At 41.1% G+C, this 19,777-nt stretch overlaps 1 protein-coding gene across 7 annotated transcripts; it reads left to right on the top strand.

The window, feature by feature from the left end:
* Positions 1-989: 989 nt before the first annotated feature.
* Positions 990-18,503, top strand: ROCK2 (Rho-associated, coiled-coil containing protein kinase 2). 7 transcript variants are annotated; one of them, XR_004492489.2, is made up of 13 exons: positions 990-1,734; positions 2,543-2,869; positions 3,050-3,210; positions 3,289-3,627; positions 3,719-4,852; positions 4,975-5,275; positions 5,360-5,383; positions 5,623-6,029; positions 6,115-6,756; positions 6,834-7,244; positions 7,329-7,545; positions 7,698-8,002; positions 11,537-18,503. XR_004492489.2 is itself a non-coding variant. In XM_033485488.2 (13 exons), the coding sequence occupies exons 2-13, from the start codon at positions 2,689-2,691 to the stop codon at positions 11,622-11,624; spliced, it is 4,128 nt and encodes a 1,375-aa protein (XP_033341379.1). In that variant the 5' UTR covers positions 990-1,734; positions 2,543-2,688; the 3' UTR covers positions 11,625-18,503. The 7 variants fall into 7 exon arrangements, 5 of the variants coding, with proteins under 5 accessions (XP_033341379.1, XP_033341381.1, XP_076379707.1 ...); XM_033485488.2 differs by having other exon boundaries at positions 7,698-7,920; XM_076523591.1 differs by lacking the exon at positions 990-1,734 and adding an exon at positions 1,873-2,015 and having other exon boundaries at positions 7,698-7,920.
* Positions 18,504-19,777: the final 1,274 nt, after the last annotated feature.

The following is a 19,777-nucleotide window of genomic DNA, read 5'->3' as shown; positions in this document are numbered from 1 at the left end:
ATATTATACATATAATAATAATTAATATTATATTATTATATATTATTATTATATATTATTATATTATTATACATATAATAATTAATATTATCGCTGCACATATATGTACCACGTTTGCGATATTATACATATATGTTATACCATGTTACCAACAATTTATGAGTTTAGTTCTCTGCCATCCAAATAGAGTCCACTACTGTACGGTGTTGCGGTTTTGTTATGGCGGACACTCAAAAAGAGCGACAATAGCGCCTCAACGGTGAGATCATTTTTTCTCTTATTAAAGTGTCTAAATTGTTTAAACAGTAGTGTGCTAAAATATTATGGCGTCAAACGAGAAACGAGAACATTTTTCTTAACAATTTACCGTACAATAACGCGCTATTGTAACCATCAAATGTACTATGAATTAAAATCAGGTAGAATTAAATTCTTAGATCTGTACAATTGATATTTTAGAGTATTTTATACTAGAAACGCAATTATAAATTCATGAACCGGGTATGATCTATAAATGGATTTGTAAGATCTACATATTAACTTACTTTTTCTAACGAGAAAAAATATTTCTTAACAATTTACCGTACAATAACGCGCTATTGTAACCATCAAATGTAGAATGAATTAAAATCAGGTGGAATTAAATTCTTAGATCTATAAAATTGATATTTTAGACTATTTTATACTGGAAACGCAATTATAAATTCATGAACCGGGTATAATCTATAAATGGACTTACAAGTTCCACGTATTAACTTGCTTTTTCTAACGAGAAAAAAATGTCTTTAGAATCGGAGCATTTTTCCAGGGTAGTTGATTTTGCATCGGAGGTGGTAAAATGCATTTGATGCGGTACGTATGAATTTTAAGTCCGCCAGTCGAATGAAACCGGGCAGATTCCTACCTTCTTTCGAATCAGCCGCTTGGTGCAGCACTTTCCCGGAGGCGACGAATTCTCGGGCGTGAGCACTCTCTGCTGAAACTGCATGCATTCGGATGTTTGAATTCGCCGTCACTTTTTCCTGTAATACCTGAGATTCCGTTGCGAAACAGACTCATGTGATTCATCGAATGATCATCGATCGTGGCACCCGTACGGAATTTCTCCGGTCGAGGCGGTCGTTCGTTTGAAATTCGAGAACAACGAGCAGTTTTCGAACTGACAGAAATCCGCATCTAACTTGCTGCGTGAACGCTACGCCATCTTGATTATTCTCACACTCCATTACGTCGTTTTTCCGAAGTCGATGCTCCGATTCAACGACTTTACCGTGGTTATCGATAATTCGTTCGAAAATTATCCGAATTCAAATTCGAACGAAATAATAATGCATGCATGAGAAAAGGGTGGTTTCGATGTTGTACATTTTTCTGTATAAGAAACGATACAAGTGGTGTGGATTTTACCGTATAAACTAATAATTTCATCGAACATGTTAAGGAAATTTTAAATCGAACGGTCGGAGAACATTTAGCTGACGTAATTTCAATCGTTTCGTATATAAATTGTGACTTCTCTTGGTACGTACGTTACGTGCAACCACGGAACGGGTCACAGAATTTTAAGTTTTCCGCGGATTTTTCAATGGCTTTGACCACCGTTGTGAATTTTCCCAATGGCGCATGCACAGCTCAGCTGTGTGCAATCGCGAGCAATTTATTAGAAAAATAATGTATTTTACAGTATTTTTATCGAAGTAGAAGGTGTACTGGACACGGTATTCGTAATATTAGGTATGTTGAAGCAGATATTTTGCTGTCATTAATTAACTGACCGTGGAATATGCGAGATACGTTAAAGATCTTTTGTGACGGGTTTAGAAGCACCTGCATGGGATCCACCTTAGTTCTACAAGCTTCCTGACAGACTTCCTCGACTTGTCAGTTCGTGAAACGTTTAGTTTCCATTTGGACATGAAAATGCTAAACAGTTGTAAAGCTTTGTGTTTGTTCGAGAATTTACACAAGTTATATTCTCGTCGTGAAAATTCTTTTCAATGAAAGTGACAAGACTCGTTAGTATAGTTTTGTTTGCAAGTTGAAAACACTCGATTCTTGGAGTGAAATATATCACGTGAAGTATTTGTTGGACGATTCGTCTTCGTGGATCAGTTTGACAATCAGTGTTTCTTAATGATTGTTGGCTTTGTTTAAATCATATTGAATCCATCATATAGTATGTATTGTAGTGTTCATCAACAACTTTTTTCCTCGGTATTCAGTACTCTCTGGATTTTTTGTTTTTAGTTTATTCGAATTTGTTCATACTTACGGCTGAAAATTGAAGCGAGAATTTCGTTTCTCGTTCCTTTTGGGCAGTGTTTTTGTTTGATTGTATTGAAATTATTTTTATAGTGCAATGTATTAACTTGATTTCTTGTTATCATTGGCCGTATCTCTGATGATTAGATATACATTAAAATGAGTGTTATTATCTCAGATCTATATAGTAGATGTTTAATACTTCAAATCCTTATATCTAATACAAACATTTTTGGAGCTATGCGAGCTATGTTTTATTAATATTGTTTTATTCCTCCAGGAAACATGGACTGCCCATCTAGTATTGCAACAGTGCTTAAATTCTACTCACACTACATGTAGTCTTTCGTTCTGCATTGCTTTTGATGCATCGCACGGGACAATACATTTTTGAGGCAAATTACTTCTTAGCTTCGAATCAAAGAAATGGATGCATTGAGAGACGAAGACAGGCGCAGGCGCCTGAGGGTGCTGGAAGATCGTATAAGAGATCCAAGAAGTGTTACAAATATCGATTGCCTGTTGGATACAGTCCAAGCCTTGGTAGCAGATTGTGATCATCCTAGTGTAAAACGAATGAAGAATATAGAAGCATATATGAATAGATGTAAGTACTTCTCTGTTAATATATAAATACTTTGTTTTCCCTGAAAACAGTAATTCTAAATCCCTAAAAGAATAAAATATTTAAAAATAATGTAGGATCTGATTACGTCTCTCGAGTTAATACATTATGGATGTTCGTGTCGAACGATCGGAGTGCAAAAGAAATTATTTTGAATTTTAGATGACTCGGTGGCTCATGATATTTGTAAAATGCGAATGCGCATGGATGATTTCACTTTAATAAAAGTGATAGGCCGTGGGGCATTTGGGGAAGTACAATTGGTACGACATAAGTCTACGCAAAAAGTGTATGCTATGAAGTTACTCAGTAAATTTGAAATGGTAAGGAATCCATATAAATATACGTAAAATATGTATTGCGTATTAAAAATATATTTAAAATATATATACTCTTTATAGATCAAAAGATCCGATTCAGCCTTTTTTTGGGAAGAACGTGATATAATGGCACACGCAAATTCCCAATGGATAGTTCAACTGCATTTTGCGTTTCAAGATCAAAAGTATCTCTATATGGTGATGGACTATATGCCGGGCGGCGATCTAGTAAACTTAATGTCTAACTATGAAGTACCAGAAAAGTGGGCGACATTTTATTGTGCAGAAGTGGTGCTTGCACTAGACGCAATACACCTGATGGGATTCGTTCATCGCGATGTAAAACCAGATAATATGTTGCTCGATAAACATGGTCATTTGAAACTTGCCGATTTTGGTACTTGCATGAGAATGGATAGTGTAAGCATACTCTTACGAACATTTCTGCTAAAATTGTGTAGCAGCATATCAAATTCGAAAAATATACATTATCATACTTTGCCTGTTTTAGGACGGACTTGTTCGGTCTGATACTGCAGTAGGTACACCTGATTATATATCACCTGAAGTACTTCAATCTCAAGGTGGTGAAGGTGTATATGGAAGAGAATGTGATTGGTGGTCAGTTGGTGTGTTCTTATATGAAATGCTTGTTGGTGATACTCCTTTTTATGCGGACTCATTAGTTGGAACATATTCAAAAATTATGGACCATAGAAACTCACTACACTTCCCCCAAGAAGTTGATATTTCCCATTCTGCCAAGAATTTAATATGTGGTTTTCTTACGGATAGAACAAAACGTCTAGGAAGAAACGGTGTGGATGAGATTAAAAGACATCCGTTCTTCGAGAATGACCAGTGGACTTTCGAAAATTTACGAGAATGCGTGCCACCGGTCGTACCTGAGCTTTCTGGCGATGATGATACGAGTAATTTCGACGACGTTGACAAAGAGGATGGACCGGAGGAGAGTTTTCCGGTACCGAAAGCATTTTCCGGGAACCATCTACCGTTTATCGGTTTCACGTATTCGGGAGATTATCAGTTGATGGCTTCTAGTGGCAAAGAGTCTGTAGACGGGTTAGAAAATCATATCAATAACGGTACAAGCGATGATATTAAGATATCTCAATTAGAAAATTTATTGGATCGAGAAAAAAGACAAGTGGAGTCCTTGGAATCGAGACAGAAAGCTTTGACGATGCAATTAGAAGCTATGACACGTCGAGAGACGGAATTGCGGGAAGAGATTGGTAGAGCGAACAAGGAACTGACTTTACTACGACATAATTATAAAGAAGCACAACGTAGAGTAGAGCACGAGACAGAATCACGTAGGAAGGCCGAGTCATTATTCGTAGAATTGAAAAAGAAATTTGATGAAGAGCAAACGAAGAGGGCACGCGACGCGAGCAATTCACAGCAAACTTCTGAGCGTGTCGCAAGTTTAGAAAAACAAATCAAAGAGATGCAGTCGAAGTTGGAGAGAGAAACGGAAACGGTAACGAGACTGCGGAAACAAGCTACCGAAATTACTGTGGCCCGACAGGCTTCGGAACAAATGGCGAACGAGCTGCAGGTGGCAAGGGCACAGTTACAGACACAACGAGATAATTTACAGCAAGAAGTGGCTACGTTACAAGTGAGCATTTTAATTGTTATCTGATATGATTTCGTAATATTTCATACTTTTTTTAAATTCAGCTTTATATCAACTTATATACATCAGATTTCTTTATCATTGTTTCTGCTTTCTTTTTTAAGGGACAATTGTCGAAAGAGCGTAGTTCTCGATCGCAAGCGTCGTCTTTAACTGCAGAATTGGAAAGTCGTTTGTCCACTCTTCACCTAGAACTTGAACACAGTCGAGAGAAAGAAGAAAAAGCGATCTCGGACAATAGACAATTAACAGAAAGGATTTCAGCATTGGAGAAAGAAGCTGCCAGTTTAACTCTTGAACTAAAAGCAGCGCAGGCCAGATACAATCAAGAAGTGGTGGCTCATCAAGAAACAGAACGTTCTCGTATTTTGTCTAAAGAGGAAGCGAATTTGGAAGTTGTCAAAGGTAATATATTCATTTTTTGATGAGCATAGTTTCTGATGTTCCCTGTGACAAAAATATACATTCTTGTTCTAATATGCGCATCAGGGCGAAAGAGTAGAACAATTGAAGGTAATGGACATACGTCCTCATTGATTCGTATTTTATTTAAATGTTGTCTTATCTTTTTTACATTAAATTTAATCGATTACTAATTGTAACTTTTTCTATTTTCTGCTGCCTCCACTTACCTTTTTATTACCTGGTATTACCTGGTTTATGTATGTAGTACATTGCAGTATTAATACTAAGAAAAAAAACTTTACATTGGTTGTTATCATATTAATGTCATAATTTGACAGCGCTACAAGCTAAATTAAATGAAGAGAAAAGTGGAAGACAACGTGCCGAATTGCTTGCACAAGAGAAGGAGCGACAAACGTCTATGCTTTCTGTGGATTACCGACAAATTCAACAGAGACTGCAGAAACTGGAGGGTGAGCATAGGCAAGAGGTAGAGAAGGTAAAAGTATTACAGGGTCAGGTCGAACAGGAACAGCAGAAAAGAAACGTTCTGCAGACTGATTTGGCGCAACAGTCATCCGAAGCTGGACGATTACGTGCAAGGGAGCAACAATTGGTTAGCGAAGTTGCTCAATTGAGAGAAGCAAAACGGCAAATAGAAGAAGAATTGCATCACTTGAAAACGCAGAGAAACGTGGACCAGTTGCAGACGAAAGAGTTGCAAGAGCAACTAGAAGCGGAAGCTTACTTCTCGGTAATCATTTGTTTCATACTATCTTTCAGGAAACCATTTGATTTCTATTTCGCAGTTGTTATCTAATCCGATCATTTCTTCATAGACCCTTTATAAAACTCAGACACAAGAACTTCGTGAGGAGCTTGACGAAAAATTGCGGTTGCAACAGGAGTTAGAAGAAGAGCGCAGCTCTCTGGTGCATCAGTTGCAATTGTCGCTGGCTAGAGGAGACAGCGAAGCTTTAGCAAGATCAATAGCCGAGGAAACCGTGGCGGATCTTGAGAAAGAACGAACAATGAAGGAATTAGAATACAAAGACGGAGTGGCCAAGCACCATCAGGAACTGAATTCTAAGGAACAGGTCATAAATCGTCTGAAAGACAGCGAAGGTGAGCTTAAGAAGAACGTTGATCAGTACTTCAAAGAGAAAGATGACTTGAGCAAGCGACTTAAGGAGTTACAAGATCAACTTACTAAAGCACAGTCGAACGCCGAAGACATAGATAAACTTAGTAGTAAATTGAAAACCGAGCAACTGTTGAAGCAACAAGCGGTGAACAAATTGGCGGAGATTATGAACAGGAAAGATTTGTCATCGAGCGGTAAGACAAAGAACAAAGCGTCCGCGGCAGACCTGAGGAAAAAGGAGAAAGATTGCAGACGTTTGCAACAAGAACTTACGCAGGAGAGGGAAAAGTATGGACAGTTGGCAGCTAAATGGCAAAAGGATTTGCAAGATCTACAGGTAAGCAGAAAAGCATTACTAATTTCTTAGTAGACGTATGTTCGTATGTCCTTGCTATTGACATAATCTTTACACAGGCACAATTGGTAGAAGAAAATCAAGCGAAATTAAGGCTACAAATGGAGCTTGACTCGAAGGATTCAGAAATAGAAACGTTGCAAATGAGGATCGCGTCGTTGAATTCGGAGACTGCCAGCGTCTCGTCAGTCGAGAATGATGGGGAGGATTCTGTCTTATCGGAACACGGTACCATGAGGCTGGAGGGCTGGCTAAATGTGCCAAATAAACAAAATATTAAAAGGCACGGGTGGAAGAAGCAATACGTTGTCGTCTCTTCGAAGAAGATAATATTTTATAACAGCGAGAACGATAAGCTGAACGCCGATCCAGTTCTGATATTGGATCTAAATAAAGTCTTCCACGTTAGATCCGTTACTCATGGCGATGTCATTCGAGCCGATGCCAAAGATATTCCGAGAATTTTTCAGGTGGATAATTTAACAGTACTACCATCAAGTTTTGATCAGCTGTGCGTCGTGGTTCAACTTCAATCGTGGTTTCAATGTTTATAGTTGTTGTACGCTGGTGAAGGCGAGGCAAGGCGTCCTGGTGACGAAGGAAACACATTGCCTGGCGTGGAACTGCCACAACTTACTGACAAGCCAGGCACACAGTCGTTAAAAGGCCACGAATTTGTTTCTATATCTTATCATATGCCGACGACTTGCGAAGTATGTTCGAAACAGTTGTGGCATATGTTCCGACCACCGCCGGCTCTCGAGTGTCGAAGTAAGTTATTATTACAGTTAACTGAAAGAAAGCGGCGCATCGATTTGTTCACTCGATGATATCCGAATTTATTTATCACCGTTCCTTGTCCATGAGATCAACGTCTTCTCCGCTTACATTGAAACTCTAGTAAACCGATTCGTTTTCCCTAGGGTGTCACATAAAAGTGCACAAGGAGCATTTGGACAAGAAGGAGGATGCCATAGCACCATGCAAATTGCACTATGACCCGAACAGCGCCCGTGAATTATTAATCCTAGCTGGTAGTCCAGACGAGCAGAAATACTGGGTCGCAAGATTGTCTAGACGTGTACAAAAATGTGGCTATAAAGCGAATTCTCACGTCGATGGCACGGGCCAACGTGTCTCGCCAAGGTAGCGTAGCCGTGCGACTCAGCGTAACCGGAGACTAAGTAGCTCTCTTGTATTGTGGAATCGCATGATTGGGTGTAGCGAGGTTAGAGACGTTTGATTTTTCTTGCATTCCCATTTTCCAAATAGATAGATATCCACACTTTCATTCAAGATTCTAATTACAGTAGACGATATTGACACTCGTTGTTCAGGATAGGTGTTACGAATATCGAATTCGAGTTGGATTCTTATTACATGTATAGGAAGCAGTCGTCGGCAATGGAACACCTAAATGTCTGTTCGAGTCGCGGACGAAACAAAATGTTTAACGGGGTACGTTAGCAGTGCCGGATAACTAAAATGTTGTTTGTTTGTTTTTTAAGAATATTCGTCGACGTCGAGACTGTTTCAATGGTCCGATTTACTATCGTCCAGGGTTTGAATGAGTTCAGACTTTCGGAGAAACATCGATGACCTTCGTCGAATCATCCTTAAGAACAACGTCGAGCAAAAAATTCGATAGAACGACTGCTTTGAACATTTTCTTCTATCTTCGAGCAAAATAAACATTCAGGTGTTCCGTTTCTCATGGCTCTCCCTGTATATAGAATTACATACGCAGGTACCTGAAGGGAAACATTAGACTGCGCGGGTTTGAAATTTTATTCGATTGGGCAAGTATAATTGAGAAAGAAAGAAAGAAAGAAAGAAAGAAAAGTGTTGAGGTAGAGTATAAAAACTTATATAGTGTGCCTACAGAATAGAGGAAGCAGCTAACGGTTGCATACCGAAGAATTTTGATATTTTTACTTTATTGTTTTTACACGAGGGAGAAGTTGCTATTATACCTTCTAACCATGGTGCTTTTAGTGCGACCGAAATATTGGGCACCGGTCCAAAATTTCTGATTCCGAGCATAGAATTTTTACACGAACTTTTTAATCGTTGCAAGTTAAATCTTTAATTAGTGATTTCCTCCGACTTTACAGTCCGATTAGACGTTCAATTAATTATTAATTAATTGAATTCTTATTAATATTATTCCTATAATAAATTAATAGGAATAAATAATATTAAATTTATTAATATCATTCCAATTCCTATTAATTTCCGTATCTAATCGTGCCAATTTACTCGAGTCGATGATCACTGAGTTTGGTTTTTGTTCAATGAGAACTGTGAATGGAACGCTTGAGCTTTTTCTTTTTTGTATATTATTCGAAGTTAACATGTGCAATCGAAGTGAAATATCGAAAGAACAATCACGAGATAGTAGGCCACGTTGACCTCTATTTTCTTCTTTGTTGTAAACTGTTAATATTGTACATGATATTGTTTAATAGTGCATAATCTTCATTAATATCCTGTTTTTACAGAGACCGCTATCGATCGCGTCATTCGATCTTTTTGTATTCGTATCTCTTTACGCGGTAATTTACTGTATAAAAATATATATATGTTTCTACATACTGGAAAGAAATTACGGAATCTCGATTTCACTTTCTCTTTCAATTCATGCTGCATAAACGTACATATTTACCTATGGTAGTTCAAACATGGCATCGTAATCTGTTTCTTATACTTCGATGAGCTATTATTACAAAATCGTTGTTCAGCTTCTTGTTTGGAATGTTCGATAATTCATCAAAAATACTGTTACTAATGCAACTTCAGAAATGTTTTACGATAACGAACGGAACTGTTCCAATGGACAATCTCTCTCTTTCTTCGAATCTATTTATTCCAGAAATTATTTGTAATTATAAATGCGTTCGAAAACAATGAGATGCCATCGATTTCAATGATGTTACTCCTTTATTTACAACGACTAATCGAAATGGTAACACATTACAAGTTGCGGGCAGTAATGAATTGATATCCATTGCATTTTTCCGATTGTGCCATTTTTTCGCACAGTTTCGCTTCCGATTCTCGTAGCCCAACGAAAGCGACGACAGATCCCAGATTTTTGTTTTAACGAACAGATGCTTTTTTTTCTCTTGAAATGGGACTCTCACATCTATTTCTACGTTCTTCATTAGATACATGCCGTTGTTGCGCTTTTCAAGCTTCTTTTGTCACGTCAGCATGTGTGACGATCATTATGAAAGTGGTGTTACAGCTTTGTGTATTATTTTTCTTTTCGTTCGATATTTCATCGATTATATCTTTCATTTTGTTGCGTTTTTTTTCACCCGAGCCACTTTCATGATCACTGGCACATATAGAAAGCATTTCAGAAACGTAAGTAAAAACTTAGTCCACGAGAAAGGATATTTGCCGAATGAGACGTAAAAACGGTCTCGACAAAATAAAACTCGTTGAATCAGTATTCCAATTGTCCGTTTATTTTTACAAGCTTCGACAGGATCTCTTGATCGTGTTCGTACAAACAGCGGTGAAGCAAGTTGACGGTTCCATCTGAAATCAGTCTATTTACGTTAATCGATAATAATAAATAATGAAATAATCGAGTAAAAACAGACAATGCCTTGAAGTTTTGATAAAGAAGCAACAAACTCTAATGATAATCGTGTACAGTAATTTCCTATAGTCGTATCTCAGAAATGACTGTATCAGATTTATGCGAGGTTTAGATTAGATCTAGACAAGGTCTCGCTAAACAAACTTTCCTGCACATCTTGGACAAAGTAGTTTAAAACGATGAGACCTGGACAGTAAACTTCAAGGTAGTTGAAATCAATAAAGAAAGCAATTACCATTTTATTTCAACATCTCTCGTCAACGTTAGTATAATATATGTTATAATTAATCTATTATATAATATGCATTATAATTAGTGTACTGTATAATATGTAGTATAATTAATATATTATATAATATGCATTATAATCAGTATATTATATAATATGCATTATAATTAATATATTATATGAAATATATTATCATTAATCTATTATATAATATGTATTATAGTTAATATATTATATAATATGCATTATAATTAGTGTATTGTATAATATGTATTATATAATACGTAGTATAGTTAATATATTATATAATATGCATTATAATCAATATATTATATAATATGCATTATAGTTAATATATTATATAAAATATATTATAATTAATCTATTATATAATATGTATTATAGTTAATATATTATATATATAATATGCATTATAATTAATATATTATGTAAAATATATTATAATTAATCTATTATATAATATACATTATAGTTAATATATTATATAATATGCATTATAATTAGTGTATTGTATAATATGTATTATATAATATGTAGTATAATTAATATATTATGTAATACGCATTATAATCAATATATTATATAATATGCACTATAATTAATATATTACATAAAATATATTATAACATAATACATATTTTAATAAAATACTGTACTATTTCCCAGTCGAAAATATCGAGCCACGACCGATCACTTGAATCGTCGCCTAAAATCGTTCGTTCAGCAATGTCCATCGAACGGCTAAGTTTTTACCTATAGTTCCGAAGCACCTTAGTTCCACACATACACACACACACACATACACACATATAATATCGATGTTGCTCGTAACTCGAAATAGCCTGATCGCTCCCACATGTCGCCGGTCGCACCTTATCGATTCCGATTTCTGTTTTTTTCAGAGAGTCCACCAGATCTACCTTGAAGCCATATTTATCGGTGCAACAACGATCCGCGACGCTGCCGGCGAACGCTAGCATGGGCAAGTGACCGTAACTAGCGGAATAAATTCGATTAGACGCTCGTGCGCATTGAATCTTTTTTTCTTTTTTTTTGGTTCGTAAAGAAAAAAAGAAAGAAAAAGGAAGAAAGGAAGGAAGAGGGTTCGCCCGCGCGAACCCTCCTCCGCCTCTCACGCGGAACTCGATTTTCGCGAGTGGTGGTCGGGTCTCCACGGATTTTGGCGACGGTCGATCGGTGTGATGTTTTGCCTCTGGTGTCGATCGTTATCAGCAGCTAGCTCGTTGGTTGCGCGTGGGGAATAGAGAGCGTACAGGGTATAGAAAAAAAGAACGCGTCACTGACACTGCTGTAAAATTTGCTCTCGTCGGCCACGGATAAGAGGACGGAGAACGGCGGAGAGACGACCCTTTTCTCCCCGTCGAGGATCGCGCTCGTGCACAGAAGAACAAGAACATTTCGTTGCACGTCGACAATACCGTCGCGAAGGAGGAACACTGAGTCCGTTGTTACCCGCGTCGTACTATCATACTCCGATAAGAAGTACGCGTTCTTATCGAGTGTGACAGAGAGATCCGATATGTAGAGATGATTTTTAATTCAGCGCTCGCTGCGTTCGACGCGACCATTAGCCGTCGGGCAAGCAGGTATAAACAGATTATATTTGTGTTTAGGCCGCGCCTTTTTTTTTTACACCTTTCGAGCTGTCCGCGACCGAGGACGCGTTAATCGTTCCTCCGCGATCTTTCACGCAAGAGCATAGTTGATTCGACGTAGAAGCGGGTCGCAGAGTCGGGCAAGCAGAGTATTTAGCGGTGCTCGAAATACTCTCCGTCGTCCATTCCGACCCCTAAGAAGCCCCACGGTAGATCACGGCCTGCGGTAGTATCATCGGGAGAACTGTATCGAATAGTTTCGTCGCGTCTAATGGTCTCTTTTTATTTATTCTCGCTTGCCGTTCGCTTAACCGAAACCCCATCCCCCGAACACTTGGCCGACCGGGAGGAGAACTCGGGAGAGGAGCTCGGGAGATCCAAGAAATCCCGTGCGAAGCAACGTTGCTGGTAGGAGAGCTAATCGAATATTGCTGGTAGGAGCGAACTATTCGCCGGAAGAAACGCGACGACGCGAGTCTCGTAAGTCTGCCAAAAAATTCATTACGTTAACGTTAGTTGTCGCGAGATCGGGAACAAAGGCTCGCGAAACGACGGGGGCTGTCGCAATTGAAAATTCGAGAAATCGCGGATCTTGTACGGAACGTTCCTTACGGATTTGAGAGTAGATTCTACGGCGATTTCGGAGGGGGGGAAAAACCGGTGAAACGACATAAATCGTTGCTGCGAGATCGGGAACAAAGGCTCGCGAAACGACGGGGGATGTCGCAATTGAAAATTCGAGAAATCGCGGATCTTGTACGGAACGTTCCTTACGGATTTGAGAGTAGATTCTACGGCGATTTCGGAGGGGGGGAAAAACCGGTGAAACGACATAAATCGTTGCTGCGAGATCGGGAACAAAGGCTCGCGAAACGACGGGGGATGTCGCAATTGAAAATTCGAGAAATCGCGGATCTTGTTCGGAACGTTCCTTACGGATTTGAGAGTAGATTCTACGGCGATTTCGGACGGGGGGAAAAAACCGGAGAAAAGACATAAATCGTTGCCGCGAGATCGGGAACAAAGGCTCGCGAAACGACGGGGGCTGTCGCAATTGAAAATTCGAGAAATCACGGATCTTGTACGGAACGTTCCTTACGGATTTGAGAGTAGATTCTACGGCGATTTCGGAGGGGGGGAAAAAACCGGAGAAAAGATATAAATCGTTGCCGCGAGCCATTGGATGATAATCTTCGCAAGCAGCGCGCGGTGACGAGGGATCGCGCCGCGTCGTTTTACAGCAGGTTTTCCACGGGCCCGGAGAACGGATCGAATTTTTATAGCGATTTTTCTTCCCAAGGACGCTTGAACACGATTTCCCCGTTGTAGATACGTTTCGATTAAACAACCGTCGTCGGTCGAACCGCGCGACTCGTCCGCTGTTTTCGCGACGAACGTCGTCGAGAGAAATTATTTAACGAGTATGCGGCGTTCGCATCACCGGCGATTAGTATGTCGAAACCCTAGAAGGACCAAACATTGATCAGCGCGCGCGGCCATTTCGTCTCTTTCGCCGAGTTTCTTTCGATTCTTCGCTCTCGAAACCGCGGTTTCGCAGCGATCTCACGAAAACATAAGCGACAATAAATCATCGTTTCATTAATTAAGACACTTTACCTACCGATAGTGATTTAATACTGTGTCGCCGGCCTTTTGTGTTTAGGCCGCAACTTTCTTTTTTACATCTTTCGAGCTGTCGCACGCGTCGATAAGGGGTGGTTTTTGATGCGACGATCGACGCAGGGGCGCGATCAATTTCGGGTTGTTGCTTGGTGGAAGATCGTGGAGCCTCTTTCGCGCACGGCACAGTCGCCGAGAAGCCTAATTTACTGGCATCCGGTAGCTAAAGTGTTGTCCTTCACGGCCGGATTTGAGAGTAGATTTCGGAGGGGGGAAAACCGGAAAAAAGACATAAATCGTTGCCGCGAGCCATTGGATAATAATCTTCGCAAGCGGCGCGCTGTGACGAGGGATCGCGTCGCGTCGTTTTACGGATCGAAGATCGGATCGAATTTTTATAGCGATTTTTCTTCCCAAGGACGCTTAAACACGAAGCAACCCCCGAAGCCACCCCCGCGCCCGGTCTTTCTAGGGTTCGAGCACACTCGGCGCGATCCACGTTTCGGAGCACGTAGGGGTTGCGTTGCGCGCGGGATGCGCCGAGAATCGCGACGCGACCGCGAGGGGAATGATTTTATAGGAAAAGATCGGTCGAAAACATGGAAAAGAATATTTTGCGGCGGATCGGAAGTATTGTCGTTTTTACGCGCGTCTCGGGGTTAGAACGTTCAAAGCGGCGCCGGTTAAAATTGGGATCGCGTTTTCCGCGCGGTGGAAAATTTTACGAGGAGGATTTTACGCGGAGTCATCCGGCGCGGCTGCCAAAGTACATATACAGTAATGTCTCTCTAATTGACGCTCAGATTGTCCACAAAAATGGACAATTTGGGAAGAGAAGACACGATTATGCGAGCCTTGCAGCTCGTTTTTATAATCGTTGACAACTCGTAACTGTAAGAATGAACCGCAAGGATCGAGTAATCGTGTCTTCTCTCCCTAGATTGTCCACTTTCGTAAAAAAAAGCGTCAATTAGAGAGACATTACTGTATTTATTTTACTTAGAAGCGTGCGATCTGCGATCCTTCAGATTTCGCTTCGAATTTTTAGATCGCTTGGCAAGATTATAAAACGGTTACAGTAATGTCTCCCTAACTGACGCCCGGATTGCGCATAAAAGTGGACAATTTGGGAAGAGGAGACACGATTATTATTGAGCCTTGCGACTTGATTTTATAGTTGCTGAGAATCGGTAATTATAAAAACGAGGCGCAAGACTCGATTTAATCGTATCTCCTCTTCCCAAATTGCCTATCTTTGTGGACAATCCGAGCGTCAATTAGAGAGACATTGCTGTATTTATTTTATTCCGAAGCGTGCGATCTGCGTGCAAAGTCGCGACTCCTTCAGATTTCGCTTCGAATTTTTAGATCGCTTGGCAAGATTATAAAACGGTTACAGTAATGTCTCTCTAATTGACGCTCAGATTGTGTATAAAAGTGGACAATTTGGGAAGAGGAGACACGATTATTATTGAGCCTTGCGACTCGTTTTTATAGTTGCTGAGAATCGGTAATTATAAAAACGAGGCGCAAGACTCGATTTAATCGTATCTCCTCCTCCCAAATTGCCTATCTCTGTGAACAATCCGAGCGTCAATTAGAGCGACATCACTGTATATCGGTTTTAGAACGAGACACGTAGATTTTGGATGCTGTTAACGCGTCGACCAACGGCAACGCCGAGAGAACATCGAGCGCCGAACGTATTTTTAATTCACCGAAGTCTCGATTGTTGTTTTCTTTTCTTTTCTGTTCGTTCGAACAGCGTCTCTGTACCGTTTCGTACAATACGGAATCTTCGGCCGGAACGTACGAGGATTCTCGGAACGTTTGAAAGTTCGATGGATATTATTTGTATGCAGCGCGAGTCGTTGGGGACAAGCTGTTTTATAATTTTTATGGTTTTGGAGAAAAGATGAAACCGAGACGCGGGGTCCTGTTAAAAACAAAGCAAAAAAAAAATAGAAAAAACGAGGCGATAAAATTTTTTGGTTCGAACGCGTCTTCTCTTCAAATCTGTGAAGGTTATCGATTCGGTCAGCTTGTGTCGGACGGCTATTCCTGTATTGTAAATTGTCGTCCCTATTGCCATGTACTCGTAAAACGTGTTGCGGTCGTGTCGAAGAACAAAGTGGAGAATGAGCACCTCGAGCACGGGCCCGGGCTGTCGATATTTTGGGACCAACAAAGCCTGATCGGAGCGATCTGCGCACGGTGGTGGCATCGGATCATAATACTCTACGAATGGACTGCGGATCTTCGCGCGAAATAAAAACTTTCTGCTAAAAACTTCTGAAAGATGCGCGAGTGCCAACGGTAACTTCTTTTCTTTCTTTTAAAAGTAATTACGACGAGTTAAAATCGACGCGTCGACATTCGCGTTTCCTTTCGATCTTTTCACCGTTTCATACGTCGCCTGTCGATTTTTGCCACGAACGCATCGAATCCGCGGTCTAGCTGTACAATAATAACGTTTACGTTTATCCGCGATCGTTGAACTAACGGCCATCGTCCGTTTTCAACGACGACCTCCTGCCAATTTTCGTGTTTTCAATTTAAGAAATTTCTCTTTCGATCGCAGCTACATCGAACGCGTGGGAAGAAATTTCGAACGACGCGACTTTTATGTGGACCAACCTAATTGCTTCCTCTCTCTCTTTCTCTCCCTCACTTTCTCTGGCATCGTTTGTTGGCCCCGAGGATAGAACCGACCGAAGCTTGTCGCCCGTGCCTGGGGTGCACGATCGATGAACAAACTGCGCCGCGAACGAGCTTGATTGTATAGTAGAGATAAATATTTACACAGTTGTAACTTAAGAATTTTTAACACGATGTACGATATTCGCTATTAACTAGGAAACAGAGGAGCAGAATCAAGAAGCCTTAGGAGTTAGGTTGGACGGTGCCCGGTGAGATTAGCGAGCGTGAGGCATCGAACAAATAGAAAGACAAAAAACGGGAAGATAAATGATATGTAACGAGCGTGAAGAACGTATTATTAATCGTCGTCGTCGTCGTCGTCGCCGCTTGTGTTCTTGTTGTGGTACCTCGGCTATGGGTCGCACAGCGTGGTATCATCGCAACTTGCGTGATTGATTCATCAATCGTCGAAGGAACGCTAGGAAATCGTTCAAAGAATTCTCACGGTTCATTCGGAATTCCTATTATACAGGATGTTCCATAATTATGCTAACACCTGGAAAGGGGTGATTCCTAAGGTCATTTCAAGCAACTTTTTCCTTAACGAAAATGCGATCCGCGGCTTCGTTTACGAGTTATTAACGAAAAACGTGGACCAATCGGAGAGCGAGCGCGGCCGGCGCTCCGCCCTTGCGGCCAATGCCGCGGCGCGCCGACCGTCTGACGCGGCGACAGCGGTCGCGAGGGCGGAGCGTCAGCCGTGCGCGAGCAGAGGTCAGTGTTTTCCGTTAATAACTCGTAAACGAAGCCGCGGATTGCATTTTCGCTAAGGAAAAAGTCGCTTCGAATGACCTCAGGAATCCCTGATTTCCCGGAAATACCATAATCTTGGGACACCATATACAATTATCCGATCGGTTGCAACTTCGAACTGTGACTAGATTTTTAATTGAAATTTTCATTGAAATTTCTGCTGGATTGCTTTCGTATCACTCTGTGCGTCGTTCGGGACAAGCGGGAAAAAAATGAATATTCTCGTCCGTCGACCCTCGTACGCTCTTCGGAAACGATCGCGAACCCTGTTAGGGAACCGCGTTCCCTAAAACGCGTGTTCGCCGAAGAGATCGAACGTTTCCGCCGCGTCCGGGAAAGGAGAACGAACGGGTGGACATTCGTAGGAGCATACGAGGGTTGCCATTTCCATCCACATCGTAGGTTGCCGGCGTGTCCTCGCGCGAACATTTTTCAAATGGTGCTCCCCTCCCGTTCTAGATCCCTCGATCTTGATCCACGCCTCGTCCTTATTCGTCTCGTTCTCGGGTCGAGAGCGAAGCTTGTCGGCGGTTTCGAATCCAACGGCAGGCGGCGGGAGCGAATGGTAACAGCGACCGAAACGAGTCGCGCGGTCATGGATAAAGAAAGAGCAAAAAAAGGAGAAAGAAAAGAAACGAAACGCAAAAAAAAAAGAACAATAGGAACACCATTTTTCAACTACTGCCTCGTGCCTTCTTTCCGGTCCTCCCGGCCCTCTCCCGACCGGGCTCGGACAAGCTTTTTTGTCCGGGCCGCGACGGCGAGCGCCGGGACGCACTGATTTTTGCCAATTGCGAGATAACGAGAGAGAGAGAGAGAGAGAGATAGATGCAAGAATAAGAAGAGGCGGATGAACTTGTTAGAGCATATTTTATTATTGTTTAGTTATTTACAATCTGTATATTATTAATTAATATTACGATTAAAGTATTTTGTAGATAATACAACGCGAGTCTAGACGTTTCCACCATCGCCGTGATCGATGAATTGTGTCTGTCGTTGTCCACTAACGAAAAAACAATGCAGAAGCTTGTCGGATAACGGGCGGATCGATCGATCGGTCGTTCGTTCGTTCGCGAAACCGAAATATTATTATCCGACGATCTTCTCACCTCGATTAAACGTTTACGATCATTATCATGTATATGTATATTTATAGTATTAACGGTAAGACAACACACTCGACTGCCATTTTTCCTCTCGTCCTCTCCCCCCGTGTTTCTCTTCTCTGTTTCTCTTCGTCTCCGATTTCTACTTTTCGAAGCGCGCGTGCCGTGCGTACGTTTTTCTTTCTTTTTTTCGTGTGTTCGTTCGTGCACGACGTGTGTACTTTTCTCTTTCTCTCTGTCTATTTTGTAGTCTCTTCTTTTCCTTTCGTTTCGGTATCTTTTTTTTTTGTAATTGATTTATGTAGTACAAAATAATACTCCATATAATGTGCAGCCTCTTCTTCCTTTTGTTTTTGTTACGATATCTAACGTTTAAGTTCGCCCCGAGATGATGATGATGATGATGATGATGACGCGGGCTCTTCTTTGCAATCGTACGTTTTCGAGCGTTGCTTTCGCAAACATGGCGCGCGATCATCGATCGAATGGGATCGATTTAGAGGCGATCGACGTCGCGACAACGACCTGGTCTCGCTCAGTTCGACACACCCGGTACACTTTTCTCCACTTTCTAGAGGGCTTCGCTCGCTTCGAGGAACGCTCGGACCGTCGCTGGAATACGATCGCAGTTAATTAGCGGCCGTCGCTCGTTTACGAGGCATCGACCGGCCGAGGTGATGTTCGGAATTAATGAAAGGGTCCTCTTTGCATATCCACGCCGCGGGTCGGCGACCTTTAACCTCTTAGGCACGAACGAATTTTCTTTGGTGCGGCCTGTTACTCTGCGCGCCGGAGTTCGACGCGAAAATTACGCGTAAACAGTATAGCGCTGCGATGTGTGACACTGGCGTATCAAAAGCAAAAACTACACAGAGTGTCCCAAAAATGTCTCGCAATCCGGAAGTGGCGGGTTCCTTGGGTCGTTTGAAGCAACTTTTTCCTTTACAAAAATGTTCTCCGAGGCACCGTTAACGAGTTATTAACGAAAAACAGTGACCAATGAGAGGCGAGCTCGGCTGGCGGCGAGGCGACCGAGCCAATGAGCGGAACGGGGCTTCGCGTGCTGGTTGGCCGGGCCGCCTCGCGTCAGCCGTACTCGATTCTTATTGGTCACTGTTTTTCGTTGATAACTCGTTAACGGTGCCTCGGAGAACATTTTTGTAAAGGAAGAAGCTGCTTCAAATGATCCGAGGAACCCGCCACTTTCGGATCGCGAGACATTTTTGGGACAAAAATGTATAATGTAGAGAACATATTGATTATCAATAAAAAAATACTGTTAATGCCATTGCAATATTATATCAGTAACTTAATATTATTATATTTTGTAAAACTTCGTGTTTTT

Source organism: Megalopta genalis, chromosome 7, assembly GCF_051020955.1.
Source record: "Megalopta genalis isolate 19385.01 chromosome 7, iyMegGena1_principal, whole genome shotgun sequence".
NCBI classification, from domain to species: domain Eukaryota; kingdom Metazoa; phylum Arthropoda; class Insecta; order Hymenoptera; family Halictidae; genus Megalopta; species Megalopta genalis.
The sequence above is the reverse complement of the archived record's forward strand: the minus strand, read 5'-3'. Positions and strand labels throughout refer to the sequence as shown.